At 38.7% G+C, this 17,106-nt stretch overlaps 2 protein-coding genes across 2 annotated transcripts; one reads left to right on the forward strand and one right to left on the reverse strand.

Annotated features, from left to right (window-relative positions):
* Window positions 1-1,444: 1,444 nt before the first annotated feature.
* LOC107394856 (major histocompatibility complex class I-related gene protein) lies at window positions 1,445-10,697 on the reverse strand. The gene is made up of 8 exons (XM_015974016.3): window positions 10,539-10,697; window positions 10,120-10,380; window positions 6,826-7,104; window positions 6,289-6,585; window positions 4,072-4,170; window positions 3,822-3,839; window positions 3,335-3,415; window positions 1,445-1,584 (listed from the first exon to the last, which is right to left on the reverse strand). Exons 1-7 carry the CDS (start codon window positions 10,639-10,641, stop codon window positions 3,366-3,368), a joined length of 1,107 nt encoding a protein of 368 aa, XP_015829502.3. The 5' UTR covers window positions 10,642-10,697; the 3' UTR covers window positions 1,445-1,584; window positions 3,335-3,365.
* A 1,680-nt stretch (window positions 10,698-12,377) lies between these two features.
* Window positions 12,378-15,538, forward strand: tapbp.1 (TAP binding protein (tapasin), tandem duplicate 1). The gene is made up of 8 exons (XM_015974015.3): window positions 12,378-12,563; window positions 13,393-13,584; window positions 13,689-13,937; window positions 14,014-14,373; window positions 14,464-14,787; window positions 15,003-15,104; window positions 15,231-15,259; window positions 15,341-15,538. The coding sequence occupies exons 1-8, from the start codon at window positions 12,509-12,511 to the stop codon at window positions 15,350-15,352; spliced, it is 1,323 nt and encodes a 440-aa protein (XP_015829501.3). The 5' UTR covers window positions 12,378-12,508; the 3' UTR covers window positions 15,353-15,538.
* The last annotated feature ends 1,568 nt before the right edge of the window (window positions 15,539-17,106 follow it).

A 17,106-nucleotide genomic window follows, 5' to 3' on the forward strand; every position in this document is an offset into this window, starting at 1 on the left:
TTTCATTTAAAAAGTGTTACAAGCCCTTAGATGGAAGTTAGTTGTGGTGGAGGGGTAACATTTTTTTCTCATTTACAGATTATAATTTTACTACATCTGAACTAATTACACACGTTACTTGTGAATTGTGCTGTTTAAATTAAAATGAACATTTCCTCACTCGTATTACTGCCAACATTTGTGATTTTCATGATAGTAAAATTTACATTTTGGTAAATTTTCACACTTTAAATTCACTTTGGACAAAAGTATTTGCTAAATAATCACAAAAATGTCTGAAGGCTCGATCGCAATTTGCTCTGAGTTTGTTGCTGTGAAGTTTCACTCAGAAACTGAACTATTCTGAAGGTTTATATTCAGGATACAAAAGCAAACAAATCAAATCATGGTGCCTATTCAAATCAAATCTAAAACTCTACAGAAAAAGTAGAGAAATCACTTTCTTATAAATGTTTTAGGCGATCCATATTCTTTTGTTGAAAAGAACAAGCAAAAATACACGGATACTACTTGGCAGTATTTAGTGTCAGTTGTGTATTTAAGTCGAGTTATGAACACACACAAAAATCTGGATTTTAGGGATTTTATTTAGGAGCAAAAAAATAAAATTACACACAAACTAATTCATCTTGTTGATATTCATTGTCTGAGAAAAATCAAGAAGTCAAATACAGCATAACTGTTTAACCTCTTATTGTCCTATAATAAAGAAAAAAGCCACGCATCCCATATTTTCTAAATAATAAATTCTAATCCACAAAAAATCCTTAACCAAAACCTAAGATTATAAATCAGATTAAATAAACCCATGAAAACAAACAAGATCATATAAAAGAAGCATAAAATAAGTCATTCACAACAAAATGCAGTTAAAATAAATTGTTTTCAGATTTTATGAAATTAACTAAATATTCAATGTAACCCCATCTGTTTTACTGCTCTTTCAGAATAATGTAGGTTTAATTTATTATTATTGTATGATTTGTGTGACTGAGGATTCCCTGGAAATTAGGTTAACAAATGAATCAGAATAATTTCCTGCCCAACATTGTTAGAGCTAACCGGCCAGCTTCTAATCAACAAAGATGAACCTTTACTGTGGCTTTAATTAGAAATATAAACACTTTATTGATGTTACTTTGTAGAGGAAAACATCTACAAATAGTATTTGTGTGTGTGTGTGTGTGTGTGTGTGTGTGTGTTTGCAACATCATAAATTATCAATATTTATCAGCCACAAATGTACAGATTAGAAAAACCCAACACCAGGAAAACAGTCTGTATAGTTTGGATTTGTTAAAAATGATTAAATTATTATTCTGACTGAAACAAATTATGATAATTTTGTCTTTTGAATCTTTAAAAAAACATTTTATGTTTCCACATTTAAATATTTTACCAGAGAAAAATCAAATCGACTAGTTAATTTAGTCATACCAGTCATGCTTGTCCTTTTAATTTTAATGAAACCTTTAATTTCAAGCTGATAAGAATGAAACATTTCCAGCTGTTGCCAAATCTGTGATCCAGTGTTTGAAGGTGTGTGTTTTTCCTCATTTCAGTGCAAACCTTCCATCCATAAACCTGAAAAGATAAAACAGATGAAAAAAACGTTTAGCTTTTAATAAAGCTTAACAGGACGTTTAAAACCTGTAATACTTAATAATAATAATAATAATAATACATTTTATTTAAAAGAGCCTTTCAGGACACCCAAGGTCACTTTACAGAAAACACGTGATAAAATACAATAAAACAATAATAAAACCCAAACAAGAAAAAACAAAGAGAGAAACAGTTCAATAAAATCAGAGGTCATAGGCAGATTTAAACATGTGTGTTTTGAGTCTTGATTTGAAAAGGGTAAAACTGTCGATGTTCCTGATGTGTGGGGGGAGTGAGTTCCAGAGTCGAGGAGCAGAGCGGCTGAAAGCTCTGCTCCCCATGGTAGCGAGACGGGCAGAAGGAACCGCAAGACGGATGGAGGAAGAAGATCTGAGAGAACGGGACGGGGTGTGAATACTTATAAGGTCTGAGATATATGGAGGAGAGAGGTTATGGATTGCTTTGAAGGTATGAAGGAGAATTTTGAAGATGGACCTGAATTTAACTGGGAGCCAGTGAAGCTGCTGGAGAACCGGGGTGATGTGGTGAAAGGAAGGGGTTCTGGTGATAATACGGGCTGCTGAATTCTGGACCAGTTGCAGTTTGTGAAGGAGTTTGTTGGGGAGACCATAAAGAAGTGAATTGCAATAGTCGAGACGGGAGGTGACGAGGCTGTGGACGAGAATGGCGTCAGGGTGAGGGGTAAGGGAGGGGCGGAGACGGTTTATGGAACGTAGATGGAAGTATGCTGACCGAATTAAGTTATTAATGTGAGCCTGAAAAGAAAGTGAGCTGTCGAGAATGACACCCAGACTCTTGACGTGAGGTGAGGGGGAGACTATGGTGCTGTCAATAGTTAAAGAAAAGCTGTCAGATGTTGAGAGGGTGGAGTTAGTGCCAACAAGAAGAAGTTCAGTTTTATTGCCGTTGAGTTTGAGGAAATTAGAGGTGAACCATGATTTGATTTCAGAGAGGCAGAGTGTAAGGGAGGATGGTGGGAGAGTTGAGTTGGGCTTACTGGAAATGTAGAGCTGGGTGTCATCCGCAAAGCAGTGAAACTGGATATTGAATTTGCGGAAGATTTTGCCGATAGGGAGGAGATATACTATGAAGAGGAGGGGCCCCAGGACAGAGCCCTGGGGCACACCTGACTTGACTGGGGAGGGTTCTGAGGTAAAGGATTTTAACTGGATGAACTGAGTGCGGCCAGTAAGGTAAGATTGAAACCAGCGGAGGGGGGTGTGAGTGATGCCTAAGGAAAAGAGTCTATTGAGGAGGATGGAATGAGAAATGGTGTCAAAGGCCGCACTCAGATCGAGGAGAATGAGAATAGAGATTAAACCAGAATCAGCAGCAATGAGTAGGTCATTAGTGATCTTGATGAGATGAGACTTATAAAGCAGATATTTAAATATTTGGCTTCTGATGCTTTTTGAATCACAAACACCATTTTTATTTGTTCCAATCATTTTATAAACTTTAGTTTAGCAGCTTGTCTAAATGTTCATTTTGAGTTATGTACATTTTCCTGCTGATGTTAATAATTCTGAAAACATTTTAATAATTAACAAATTCCAACTAAGCAGCTGTTTCTCAGTTGTAAGAAAAATCTGCTGAAAGTCATTTTTTTACAGGACAGAAATGTTCTGTTTAAGAAAGAAATATTCATTTATTTCTCATTTTCATTTAAATAATAAAGCTGCTTTATTTAACATATGAACCGACTCACCGAAGCATCTCCATCCTCCTCATCGTGTCGCTCAGACGGTAGGAAGCATCTTCTCCTCCTCCACCTCTGTCTTCTCTACGGCTGTAAGGTCAAAATGACGAATCATTCATGAAAATAATCTGAAATGTTGGATTTGCTCGTCTTGGTTTGGGTCATGGACTCAGTTATCCTCTTCTGCTGACACGTCCAACATCCTATGGAGCTGTTAGAAAACTGTCTAGTACAACACTGGAGTGGGATTTAAATATTAACTATAAATAAAACGTGGTTTTACAGATACAACTAACTCATCAGGTGGTTCCTTCACCAGATCTTGAATATTGTAGAGATTAGAAAACTGAAGTGAGCTGAACAGGAAACTACGAGCCAGAGGTGTGATAAGTACTAAACCATGTGTTGTTTGAAACCATTTTACTACAGATAGATTTTAAAGTACAGGATTAACTGCAGATCAGAAAAATGTGAGATTAAGACAAGTTTTACTTACGAGATGGAGGACGCTTGGCTGCAAAAATAAAAACAGTTTCTCCTGTTAGTTTGAAATTGCAAAAACATTTTATTTCTCATTAAATTGAGTTGCTCTCATTGCTTGGTTTAAACGACTGAAATGGTTTAACTAACCCTAACAAGCCAAAGATTAAATACAGAAATATAAAACAAAAATACTTGATATCTCTCGTGGATTATTGAAGTATTTTTAAACTGAATTGAAAAGAAAAGATGTTTTTGTTTCTCACCGCTCTTCCTCTTGTAGATAATGAAGCCGATCACAGCGATGACGGCGATAAGAACCACCAGAGCAGCAGCAATGATGATGATGTATGTCGTGTAATTTCCTGTTGAAAAAGCAAGAATAGCCAAGAACTTAACATCCATGGGACTAACAGGTAATTATTTACAACAGAGAAGACTTTTATAGTTGCGATGTTGATGTTTATTTTTGTTTTCTCTCAGTTCTGAAGCTCTGAGCTCGTTCACTTTGGTCCTCATTCAGTTGTGAATCTTCACTAGTCTCACGATTCGATCCGACATCTCCATGCATCACGACTGTTTCATCTGGATTCGTTTTCATCGATAAATAGAAGATGTTTGCTTTTCTTAAAATCAGAAACATGTCTGACACAACACACCATCGCTGAAAAACTCTCCACAGCAGCTCTAAGAACAATGTCAACGTGCAAAACATGTTAAACATTAAAGAAGATTTAATAAAGTCAAAATAAATCAGTTTCCTCATTCAACATCTCAGGCTATGGGAGAAACATGCTCTCCAGATGTTAACAACATCTTTAAAAACACTGAAAACCTGCAGGACACGTCCAATTCTTGTCTTTAATTTAGGTCAAAAAGTTCATAATGGGTCCTGGATTAGGATTATATAACAGCCTACCCAGCTGATGGATCTCCTTCACTAACCAGCTACCTGCACACCTTTCCACTAACCTGCCCTGTGGGACTTTTATTATCTCCTCATGGCGTACACAAAGCACCGGTCGGCGGCCACTAGAGACGATATTAGGAAAACCCGCGATATTCGATAACAGTGATTAATATTGCGATGTCGATATTACTTGCGATAAATAAAAACTTAACTCAGGAACAAAAATAATCAAAATCAAACAAATTAAAAGCTCATAAAAATGAGAAAAGCAAAAGTTGTGAGGAAAGGGGAAAAGAAAATGAACAAGAAAAGGCGATCAGAGGATCCCGGGAAAAGCAGAATCAGCATAAAGAGCAGAACAAACCTAACTCAGGTGTTCGCTAACCGTCAAAATTAAGTGCCATCCGCCTCGGGGGCGGGCATCTAACCTATGAGAACCAGTGGCGTGTCCAGATCTTTTAAAATGGGGTGGCCCACGTGAGGCACAACTTTGTGCATGGGTGGCACCAATGGTTATGTTTTTTTTTTGTTTTACCTCCAAGCCTTTTGTGGACAATGAAAAGCCTCTTTAAAGGTAAATTAGTGTGGTGGCACCTGGGGTGGCCAATCAGATTCCAAGGGTGGCATGTGCTACCCCAGGCCACTCCCTGGACACGCCCCTGATGAGAACCCACCCAATTGGCCAAATGGGTGAAGAGCTCTATTTGATTTGTTAAAAAAAACATCATGCTACCGTTTGATTGACGGAATAAATTATGTTTAGTAAACATTTGAGCTGACCATTCATGGCGATATTTATCTGTTCTTTGCGTTATTGCATATCGTGCATGCTGATATCGGGATAACGATATATTTACGATATATTGTGCAGCCCTAGCGGCCACGGTGACAAGGTTCACTAAAACACACACAAACGTCCCTAAATAATAAAAGCCACAAAGCCAAACACAACGTTTAGAGCTGACCTTTGACCCAGGGGTTCCCTGATCGAGCAGACGTGTGAGAATACACTTATGACCTCTTAGAGACGGCACAAGCTGGCGGCTAAGGCTAGCGGCTACACGCTATTATCGAGTATGGCGTGCTTCTTCAAAGATTCATCATCGTTTGCGTCTGCATCTTAACGTATCGTTATTAGATTATTTTCTCCTGAGCACCCCAGCTAAACAAACCAGGAAGCTGACTTCAACTTGCTCTGATTGGTTCGTTGGTGTGTCCGTCCTTCCGACAGAAGCAGACTGGCAGACGGCGGCTAGAGAAAAACGTGTGCCAGTAGAAATAACGGAACAGGTGACAGAACGCAGACAGACGGTTCTACGATCTCCGAGCTTTGGTAGATCGTCATCACTTTATAATCCTTAACGATCTTATGTCGTCAGATCGCACGGCAATCCACTATAATCGACTCTTCTTCCATGATTCAGAATCATTTATGTCTGCATTATTTCCTGCAAATGTGGCAACAAACAGAAAATGCATCCTGGGGGGTGGCTTCAAAGGAATTAATCGGGAACCACTGCACTAATCTAACATGTTTAATGGTTTTTGTCTTCATGCTGATTTTTAGTTTTACCTTCATTGGTTCTGATCTTTGGTTCCTCCAGTCTGGTAACGAGGTCATCCTTCACTCCAGAGAGCTGAAACACACACTCATACTTCTCCAGGTCTTCAGCAGGAACAGGTGAAAGATCAACGCTCATCTGGAAGGTTCCATCGTTGTTGGGGAGGATCTCTCCTTTATCCACACCCTCGTGGATCTCCTCTCCATCTTTCCTCCAGAACATCTCAGCTCTGTCTGGGTGGAAACCTGTAGCGTGGCAGGAGACTGGAGAGGAGGGAGACTTCCGGAGGAGGGAGACTGAGGGGAGAACTGGGGAGAAAACACAAGTAGGTTATAGTTTCTGTCTGACTACTAACTACATGCTAGTGATGTGGTCTTTATCAGTTTATATGCAATAAGAACACAAACGTCTGCATTCAAGCCAAGAGATGAAAGGAGAGAACAGACAGCATGAGAGAAAGTGAGAAAATAAAGTATTGTGGTACTTTGTTCAGTTTAGTAACACATAAGAATTATTATTCAATAAAATAAACGCAGTAGTGATTCTACCTGTCCTCATCAGAGAGCTCCTCCCATTTTTCACGTGCTTCTTCAGCCACTCCGGACAAATCTGGTTCAGGTAGTTCTTTTCTCCAGCCATGAGACCTTTGTCATGGTCCCACTTGTTTTTGGTGATGACAGCCTGTGGTGTTGGAGCGATCCATGACTCTGACTTCAGGTCCAGGACTATGAAATCTTCTCCATCATAACCATACTGACTATAACCTTTAACCTCTCCAGTCTCATCGTCCCACTCACAGCCGTACATGTACTGGAAAATGTGAACACCTGAGAGACAGAATCAGTGTGAGACTCCTAAATAAGACTTAAAAATTAAAACCACAACTTTAACACACACACACACACACAATTTACTAAAACTCCTCTGATGTGTTTTTCCTTCTCTGTCTGAGACTTTTAGTAATAATTTACTATTTCATGTTTATTCTGAACACGTTTGTTTAAATGAAGCTCCTGAATAAAATATTTACATGTGAACAACGAGGTCACAGCGGCTATAAAACACATTTAACTGGTTTAAGGTGTAAAAATAAAACATAATTATGTTGTTAAAGCTGCAGTTTGTGTAAAAGAACATAAAACAAGTTTCAGGTAGATAAACTTGTGTTTGTATCATGACAGATTCTTTATAAAGACACGAATGTTCTTCATATTTTTATGAATCATCATTAATGTCTGAACTCCATCATCAGCTGATTAACCCCAAACTTCCTCTGGGATGTTTTACAGTACAAACGGAACCGTTGGTGAATGAGTGAACATCAAATCACAATTAGAGTCAAAGTTTCAGACCTTCTACCACAGAATTATTCCTGATGGCGTTAAAGAAATCCCGTCTGATGGTTCAGAATTCCTAAGGGTTGTGAACGCTCTTCAGACAAGAAGGGATCCAGTTTCTTAATTCAATATTTTCATTCAGGACTTGTTTGAAATGAAAAACAGGTTCTCAGTGTGGGGAAAACAACGTCTACACCAGAAGAAAGACGCAGATTAAAAACCATCAAATATCAGAAAGATTAAAGATTTGTGGAAAACCTGAACATGGAGTAAGAATCTGAGTCCAGATCTTCTACAGTAAAGAATGTAAATGTACTAAAATAAATACTTTTAATATGAGTCAGAAATACACCTGGATTTAACCTGCTGAGGCCCCGCCCCCTCTACCTGTACAGGATTACTATATTATCTCGATTGTTGTTTGTGACGTTTTGTTGATTTTAAATTTTCAGGTTGTGTAAAAACTTCAGCACATTGATGGTTTTTGCTCTCTGGTGGTTTATTTCATATTACACATTAGTGCAGGTGGGCGGAGCTTAAAGCTCTGCAGGTGTGTTACCTGTAAAGGTGACCTGCATGTGGTGCAGAGACAACAATTCTTAAGAGAGCTGAAACTTAAAGTTTAGTAAATCTGACAAAAACATCCTGCATGTTTTAATCTAGTTTAATCTGAAAATGCTGCTTTTATTCTAATATGAAGAATTTAATCCACAGACCGGTCTGGTTCATGAAGCAGAAGATCAGATTATTTTAGACTTGATTCAATAAGTGGAGAAATAAAAACCTCCGTGTGATTTTTGGCTGCTTGTGGATCAGCTGGGAGTTTGTTTCTGGCTTTTCATCTGATTTTAATTCCTTTAAATCAAGTTTAGTTTGATTTTAACTCCGTGGTGAAAAATAAATATGAAAAATAAAATTAATCCTGAATTTCATCCTTTAGCTAAAATAATTTTATTTATCTGGTTTGATAATAAATGAATCTCTAAATCAGCTCATGAGAGTTATATATTTACATCCACCAGGTATCACATGAAGGTGTTTTTTACTTCCTGGTTTATTTAGAAGCTCCTGAAGGTGAAACCCACCAGCACCTGTTGCAGGTAGCTGCTGTCACCAGATGATCTGACCACCAGTAGATGTTAAACACCTGCAGCTGTTTGTGGCTCCTGATCAGAAACGAGGCCATCCACCTGAAGATGCCGCCGTCGCTCAGGTGAACAACAGACTCACCTGTTCATCAGGTTTTCTCAGCGTTTCTCTCCTGCTGGCCTCATGCCAACGTTCCCGTCAGCAGAAACTGACTCCATGTTTTATAAATAAAGTTTAAATAAATCCCAGAGCTTCTAAGGGCTGAGTAAAGAACGTTTCACCAGCTGATGTGGAGATTAAGGTGATGTTTGCTGTTTTTATCCTGCAGAGGTTAAATCTAAACATCCTCTAAAGGACGGCTCACGCTCACGCCATCATGGAGGTTCCTAGCAGCAGCTCCGATCTGACCTCCTGTTCACTTCCTGTCAGTGAGGATGTTTCACCTGATCTTAGGGCTGGGCGATATGGCCTAAAATCAATATCACAATATATTGAGAATTTAACCTGGATAACAATAAATGGACAGAAAATTAAACTCACAGTTTTACAATAAAAATCCTGGATTAACTGGATTTATTTCTCCTTTCTTAACGTTTAAAATAATCAGATTACATCAGTAATGAAGCTGAAACTTTCATGTTTTAATAGGTCACATCTGCAGCACATTAACTAAATAAATTATCAGATTATTTATTATTTAACATGACAAAGGTTATAATAAACTCATAATTATTGAAGCAGATTTTCTTTCTACTCCTTGATTCTGATTGTTTACAGGAAGTAAAAAAGCTGCTTGATCAGCAGCTTCAGGATGTTAGGGTTTAACCAGGTTAACTCCACCTGGTTAGTTTAAATCATCATTCGGACCTCGGAGCTCTACAGATGGTTGTGAAATCAGTTTTAAGACAAGATAATCAAAACTAACACGTTTCTGTTTTCTACACGAGTCACATCTCATCAGGAGAATCAGAAATAAAACTTCAAATAAAGAAATGATCCTGATTTATTTCGTCCTACTTCAGTTTCAGACAGAAGAGCGGATGTTTCTGCACCAGATGTGTGTTAATTATAACTAATATCTAGTTTATAAACTAGTTTATTACTGAGGAGATGACGGAGCAGAAAACTGGTCTGAATCCTCTCAGAGATAAAAGGTTCGTTTCTGTTTATTATCACAGCTGGACAGATGTTTTCACACTAAATATTAAATATAACAGAACGATCGTCTCTTTAGAGCTAAAGAACAAATATTACCTGTTTAACGCAATTAAAAACATAAAAACTAACAAAAGAGAATGCATATTTATAACGGTGTGTGTGTGTGTGTGTGTGTGTGTGTGTGTGTGTGTGTGTGTGTGTGACTGCAGTTTGATGTTTATTGTCGCAGATGTTGGTGAATGATTGTTAATAACTCACCTCCAGTCTGGTTGAAGCGCTGCTTGGCAATCTGGACGTTAGCTTTGTGGGTCTGCTCAGCACCAATGGAGATCTGGGTCTGTCCCTCCCAGTAATCAGCACCTTCATTCTTCTCCATCCAGTCCTGCTTGGGAACCTCTCTTTTAACGTTGCTGTCATAATAGCTAATCTGCTGTCCGTCTACCAGACCCACAGTCACAAACTCTGGAAAGTTGTTGACTCCAGATGAAGTCGTGTAGAAGTATTGCAGTGAATGAGTCACTGTGGCGAAACAAATATGTTATCAATGTTTTAAGAGATAAATTATAAATAAATACAATCTTAACACCAACACTCAGTGCAGCTGAACACATTCCTGCTAAACCTTTAACAATAAAATCTAGAAATAAAGTTATTTGATGATAAAACTACAAACTCACCCGCCTCCAGGTTGTGCGTCAGGAGGAGAACCCCGAAGGCCAGAAACATCTTCACTGTGTTTTTATGTTTACATTTAATGTTGAATCCCTGAGAGAGAACCATCCCTCTCCTCTAGAGCCGCTGGTGTCTGACTGAGCTGGACCTCAGAGAACCGCAGAACGTCATTCCCTCTCAACCAATAGGAATTCAGGAAGAGCAGAACGTGATCTAAACGTCACTAAACTCTAGGTAGAATTTGTTCTGGAAGGTTGTAAACGAAAGTGAAAGTTTGCTTTGATGGTTTTTGGTGTTTAATAATCTGATGTCCAGCTGGAAGGTTTGGTTCTGTCAGACAAACAAACTCATCAACTTTGTTTCATCGAGAACTTTTTCTCTTCATGAAGTAAACATAAACTCACAAATAATCAGAGTTAAAGCAAAGTCTAAGAGTTTATACAGGATTCAGACATTAGTGTTAAACAGGAGCGTGGACCTACAGCTGTTTTACATTATAAACACACTAACACACACCAGGAACCTCTGTAGCAGATCATTAATGTAAACATGTCTATTTACAGGAAAAGCTTCATCACATAGTGTAAAATATAAATAAATACTTTGCCTTGATGTTGCATAAATAAATATAAGTATAGACTAGTTAAAATAGATGTTTTAAACTGTTTATAAAGTTTCTACATGTCTGTAAATCTGATTCATGTCTTTGTAGAAGTCATTTACAGGGTTAGAGCGCCACCTTCAGGTTAAAACTGCACACTGAAACTGTCTTTGGTTTGAAAATGATTCGTTTTCTTATCAATAGTTTAGCATTTTTCTTTGGAGCAAATTAAGTAAAAAAACTAAAAGGCATGAATGTGACTTCTGCTACTTTAGACTGAACGTCACTGGTTAGGGTTATTTATTATTTATATTATTGTCTCGTACCCGAGTCCACAGACCGGACCGCTGCAGCCTTTTGCTTTATTATACAGATGTTCTTGTCCCCTGCTAACGTCTGCAGCTGGGATTCTGTCGGGCAGATGGCCTTGTCTAGCGGTTTGCTCAGAGAACTGGTTAAAAATGAGTTTGTTTACCTTCAGGAAAAAGGATCACTTCGATCAGTCCTGACATCTACAGAAACGTGATCTTCATCCCAGAGAACATCAAAGTTCATTCAAAGATTTTCATCTTTTAGCAGAATAAACATAAACATTCAAACCTGATGTTAAAGTTTTAGATTCTGTTTAATTAAAGTAAAAAGTGTCCCTGTGAGAGACTGGAGACATGTCCGGTGTCCCCTGTGTCTGCCTGGTGACTGCTGGATGGACACCTGCTCCACATGACCCTGGGAGAGTAAAGGAGTAGGGTGAGGGCATTCTCCTCTGACCCCATAAACACTTGTATTCACACTTCTGCTCCTCAGTGGCTGTTTTCCTCGTTTTTCACCAGTCTAGACCCTAGAGATGGTTGTGGGTGAAAATCCCATAAATCAGTAAATCAGCAGGTTCTGAAACACTCTGGTACCACCTGATCATTACCATAAGATACACACGGCCTGCTTAGGGTAAAAGAAACTAATTTCATGTTTTTAGAATTACTAATATGATTCACACACACACACACACACACATACACACACACTTTCATTACACATATAATGCGGGCCGCTTAAACTGTTTGGTCTGTGGCGCCATCTAGTGGACAAAATGGGGGAACTCCTTAATGTCCGAATTTGGTTAAAAAAAGTTAAAATTTTGTTGTTTGTTTTTACTTGTTCTTTAAATTTGTAATTTTACTTTAATGATAAGACAGTTGAGTTTTTTTTGATCAACAATAATCCTTAAATTTATGTTTGTCGAGCTACTAAACAACAGATGTGAAAATGAAAGTAAAATGCTGGGTTTGTGGGGGAAAACCAGACCAGAACAACACTTTTTAATGTTCGTGTTGACGCCGAACTAAAGACTTGAGAGCTAAGAGATCAGAAACAACCATGACGGATTTTTCTTCCATTTGTAGACTGCTCTCCGTTGCCGCCTTCGTCCAAGGTAAGTTAGCTAATCATGCTAAGTTCGCTTTAGCTCCATGAATAAACCATAGACATAGATATTATATGAATAAACAGGAAATAAACTAACAACTTTAGTCACACAATAACTGTATGTGTCTTCATTAAGCTAGTTGATCTGCACATAAATACGAGCTGTACCTAAATGCAGCTGTGTTACTAGCAAATGAGGCTAGGTGGGTTAAAAATTGCTAAACTTAAACATTTGTCAATGAAAAATATCATAATATTTGCTTTTATTTTGTCCATATTTTTGCCGGATTCAGTTCAAAGCCTCCAAACGAGGTAGAACATCGTAAATTGTGTTTTAGTTTAATGTAATTTATTTATATTTCAATGTATCTAAGAAAAAGCATTTTTATAAATGGAGTCTGGCACAAAGCTCATGGAAATCAACAGTTTAATCTAATTTTCTGCCAAACTGATGTCTTTACTGATGTTTAAGTAATTTTATTGAGATAAACTAAATACATAAATAACCTGTGGTGAGGTTTATAATAAAATACAGACATGAATCGTACTAGGTCTGACTTAAAGTTGTTAAAACTGATTTTTGTTTGTTTGGCTGAACAGATCAGGAGTTTTCACTTTTCTTTTTAAACCTCAGCTTTGAGCGTCTGCAGCTTAATTTAATGCTGATATTTACTTTCAGTTTTTATCGCTCCTTTTATTATTTATAAATCATTAAAATATTTAATACACACAATTAAACTTAAACTAATTTAAGTTTTTCTGTAGATCTTATATTAAAATGATGATAAAGGCGTTGTCGTGCTCTGCCCTGTCGCTGTTTCTTGTCCTGCCTGAAGCCTGCAGCAGCAGCAGCTGTCCTGTGATGGAGTGCTGGCTTGTGCAGGAGAAAGTGGGTCGAGGAGGAGGTTTAACTGGAGCAACGATGCAGGAGAAATCCCTTCTTCATGTCAGAACTGATGCACAGAGTCACACCGACTCCCATCACGTTCCCTCTGACATCAGCCCCAGCAGGGTCTACGTTATCACAGGTGGGTCTGATTTAATCTGACACACAGCCACAAGTTCACCTGGATCTGGGTCAGAATTACCTGTGTGTAACTTCCTGTTTACATCCCGCCCCCTCTGACCTCAGACCCTGCAGCAACTCTCTGCCACCACTCTCTGAACCCCCCCAGAGGCTCCATCCAGAAGCCCCAGTGTGAGATCAACCCCTTCCTGCCGCAGCCCTCCAGCCTCAGATGGGTCACGTCGCTGACAGAATCAGCGCTCAGTCCCATTTACCTGCAGGCTGACTGGTTCTCAGCTTCCTTCCAGGGCCTCGACGAGCAGCTGGGAGTTTCTGCGATCACTCGAGCTCCGACAGGAACCAAAGACCATGATGGTAAAGAGTTTTTACTTTGATCAAATCTGATTAAAACATATCCTGACCTGTGTTTTACTTGTTTCTGGTTCCTCAGTGGTCCTGAGCGTCACCAGTAAAACCATGTCAGCGAGCTCCAGACTCGGGGAGCCGGTTACGTTGGACTGTGGCTTCTGGGCCGACCCCTCCTCCCCTCTGACTGCGACGGGTTTTGCCGTGGAGTGGCGGTACCAGACCAGAGGTGACGGCCGACTTGTTCTGGCTTACGACGGGAAAACGGACCGTTTGGCTGAAACTCGGGAAGAAGGAGCCACTCTGGACTTTGAAGGTTTGCACACAAGAGGAAATGCTTCTCTGATCCTGCAGGAGGCTAAAGTCCGTCACTCAGGGACATACATCTGCACCGTTTACCTGCCGTACCTGCTGGCTCAGGTGGCCATAGAGCTGGAGATAGTAGGTGAGGAGAAAATTGAAAAGGCTAATCTGATTTATTCTAAATTCTCTAATAAACCTGATATTAACACTTTTGTTCCTGTCTTCTCCTCAGAACCTCCGTCCCTCTCTCTCTACCCGTCCCCTCTGCCCCTCGCTGTTCCCGGTCAGACGATAAGCGTCCAGTGTGAAGCCTCCGGCTTCGCCCCCCTCTCCCTGGAGCTGAGCTGGGAGTTTAAAGGTGCTGATGGGAAGAGCAGATCCCTGGGAACAGGCAGCATGTCGGGCCACAAGCAGGCCTGGGACGGCACCTTCAGCCAGAGCTCCCGGCTGGAGCTGGACACGTCCAGACTGGACCTGGGACGCGGAGGGGAGGTCACCTGTGTGGCTGTCCATCCGGGAGGAACACGGCGGGCCAGCGTGAGCCTCAACATCATCGGTAATCTGGGAGTAACGGAAAATATCTTAGATTAACATGGAAATTTTGGTTTTTGAGGGTCTGAAAATAAAAGGGAAAAAGTAAAATTTTTTACAATCGTTTCCTAAAAAGTCAGATATGTTATTCAGGGATTAAATGATTACAGCAGAATCAGTTTTGATGTCTGAATGAATCAGGAAACGAAAGTAATTTAGGCGTTAATCTGTTCCCCTCAGGGTTCAGCTCTCCCTCCATTGAGGACTCTATGGCGATGGTGGGCGTGGCTCTGGTTCTCTACGGACTCATCAAGTTTGTGTCCTGGACCCTTACTGGATCAGGTGGGAATAATATAGATTATTAAATACAGGAATTTAATCCCTTAAGGCTGCAAAAATCATCTTTTAGCTCTTTAAATCCAGTTTTTGTATTTTTGCCTGACTTTTGTGTCCTTTTTTATTATTTAGGCTCAGATAAAACAGATGGACAGGACAAGGTAAGGAGCGTCGGGTTTGAAACTAAAACATCTTCACTTTTTGTTTTAATGTTTATAACTTTTCCCTCTTTTTCCTCACAGAAGCAGAAATAAAGTTAACAGAAGACGACTGGATTTAAGTTTTCCGTGACTTCTCTGCAGCTTTTCAGCTTAAAGCTCGGATAAATATTCTGTTCCTTCAGCCAGCGTGGTGATGAGTCTAAACGTGGATCAGCTGGATTTTTCACTGTTTTGTGTTGCAGATGAATCCGGGAGAATTCCCTGGAATTATCCTGTTTTATGTAAATACCGACGTGACGGTTTCACGTTAAAAGTGACAAAGCTCTTTTATAAATAAAATTATCTTTTATTTAATGATTTTGTTACAAATTGAAAAAACTTCTTAGAAGCTTTTATTAAAGAGCAAGTCACCCCCTACCAGAGCATTGCTCCACTCCCACTTCCTGTTTGAAAAATGCAACAAATGCTGTTGCCTAGCAGACCGAGAGGGCGGAGCCACTAATAAAATACACACACAGGCTCACAATGACATTGTGACATCATATGGTACCAGCTAACATTCTTGGGTACCTCTTAGCCAATAGTGATGGCAGATTTAAATTCAAATGCAGTGCAGAGTTTTTACCTGACAACGGCACAACACTGACGGTTTTAGGCAGAAAATTAAAATTTGAACTAAAATGCACTAAAGTGCAAATTTATTGACTACACGTGTCTGCAGCATGATTAGACACGCATTTATATAGTTTATCAGGGGAAAAAAGTTGATTTGGGGGTGACTTGCTCTTTAAGTTTAAAATAATGTAGTTTTTAATATCATTTTCATTTTAAACATGTTAAAACGATTTAATTATTATTTTTGTTCTGAACTTAATACCAGAAAAAAATATTTATTTGGACAAGAAATCTCAATTTATTGGAGACAGTAAAATTAATTTAAAATTCTCCATAACTTCTAATGAAATGTGACTTTTGTAAGTCTGAAAAGTCTTTTGTGTATAATTCTGCATAGTTATGAGTCAGGGGTTGTGTTGGTGGAAACTTCACTAAAATAAAGACTTTTATGGGGAACAAGCATCTAATTCTGATCTTTGTGAAGAAAAAAAATCCATTTTAGTAGCAATTCACATAGATAGAAGATATGAAATTTGTTTTTTTCAATATGATAAACTTGTGGGATTAGGAATGATCCAATAGGCATATTTGTGATAAATTAGTATTTATGTTAATTATAGGAATTGTGATTGTAGTTTTAATTTTATGTAAATAACTTTAAGTGAGTTTAGAAATTTAAAACACCAATTTAGTTCATCTGATTAAAGATGTTTTACCTCAATAAAACCTTCTAGGAGATGAATTGTGCCAACTAGAAAAGTAAATTCAATAACAAACAAGTACCATTAGAATTAATGGCGCCACTGATATTTAATAATATAAACCAACACTTCTGGAATATTTCAACAAATTAAAAAGCAGTGTAGCCTTTAAAAACACATAAATTAGTTTGTTGTGCATCTCCTGCAGAATTGTTTAAACAGCAGCTGCCTTGTGTCAGAGCCTGACTAGAATGTTTGCATAAATTTAAGGAAGTTTTGCACAAGCTGACACAAATATGTTTGTAGCTGAAAATAAACACCACAGACATTTCAGTTGAGACATTCAGGACTAAAACATTTAATGAGAAAGATGTAATTAAAATTCTGCAGGAAATTCTGCATGAAAAGCAAGTTTTGGTCTCTGTTGTCATCTGCTTTATAATTTGTAGAAATATTCCACTTAAACGCTTGCATTTATTTTAACTTGTAGAAATTCGGCGTGGAAAACAAACTTCTTGGAGACCTCTATCG

This window comes from Nothobranchius furzeri, chromosome 19 (assembly GCF_043380555.1).
Source record: "Nothobranchius furzeri strain GRZ-AD chromosome 19, NfurGRZ-RIMD1, whole genome shotgun sequence".
In the NCBI taxonomy this organism is placed as follows: Eukaryota; Metazoa; Chordata; class Actinopteri; order Cyprinodontiformes; family Nothobranchiidae; genus Nothobranchius; species Nothobranchius furzeri.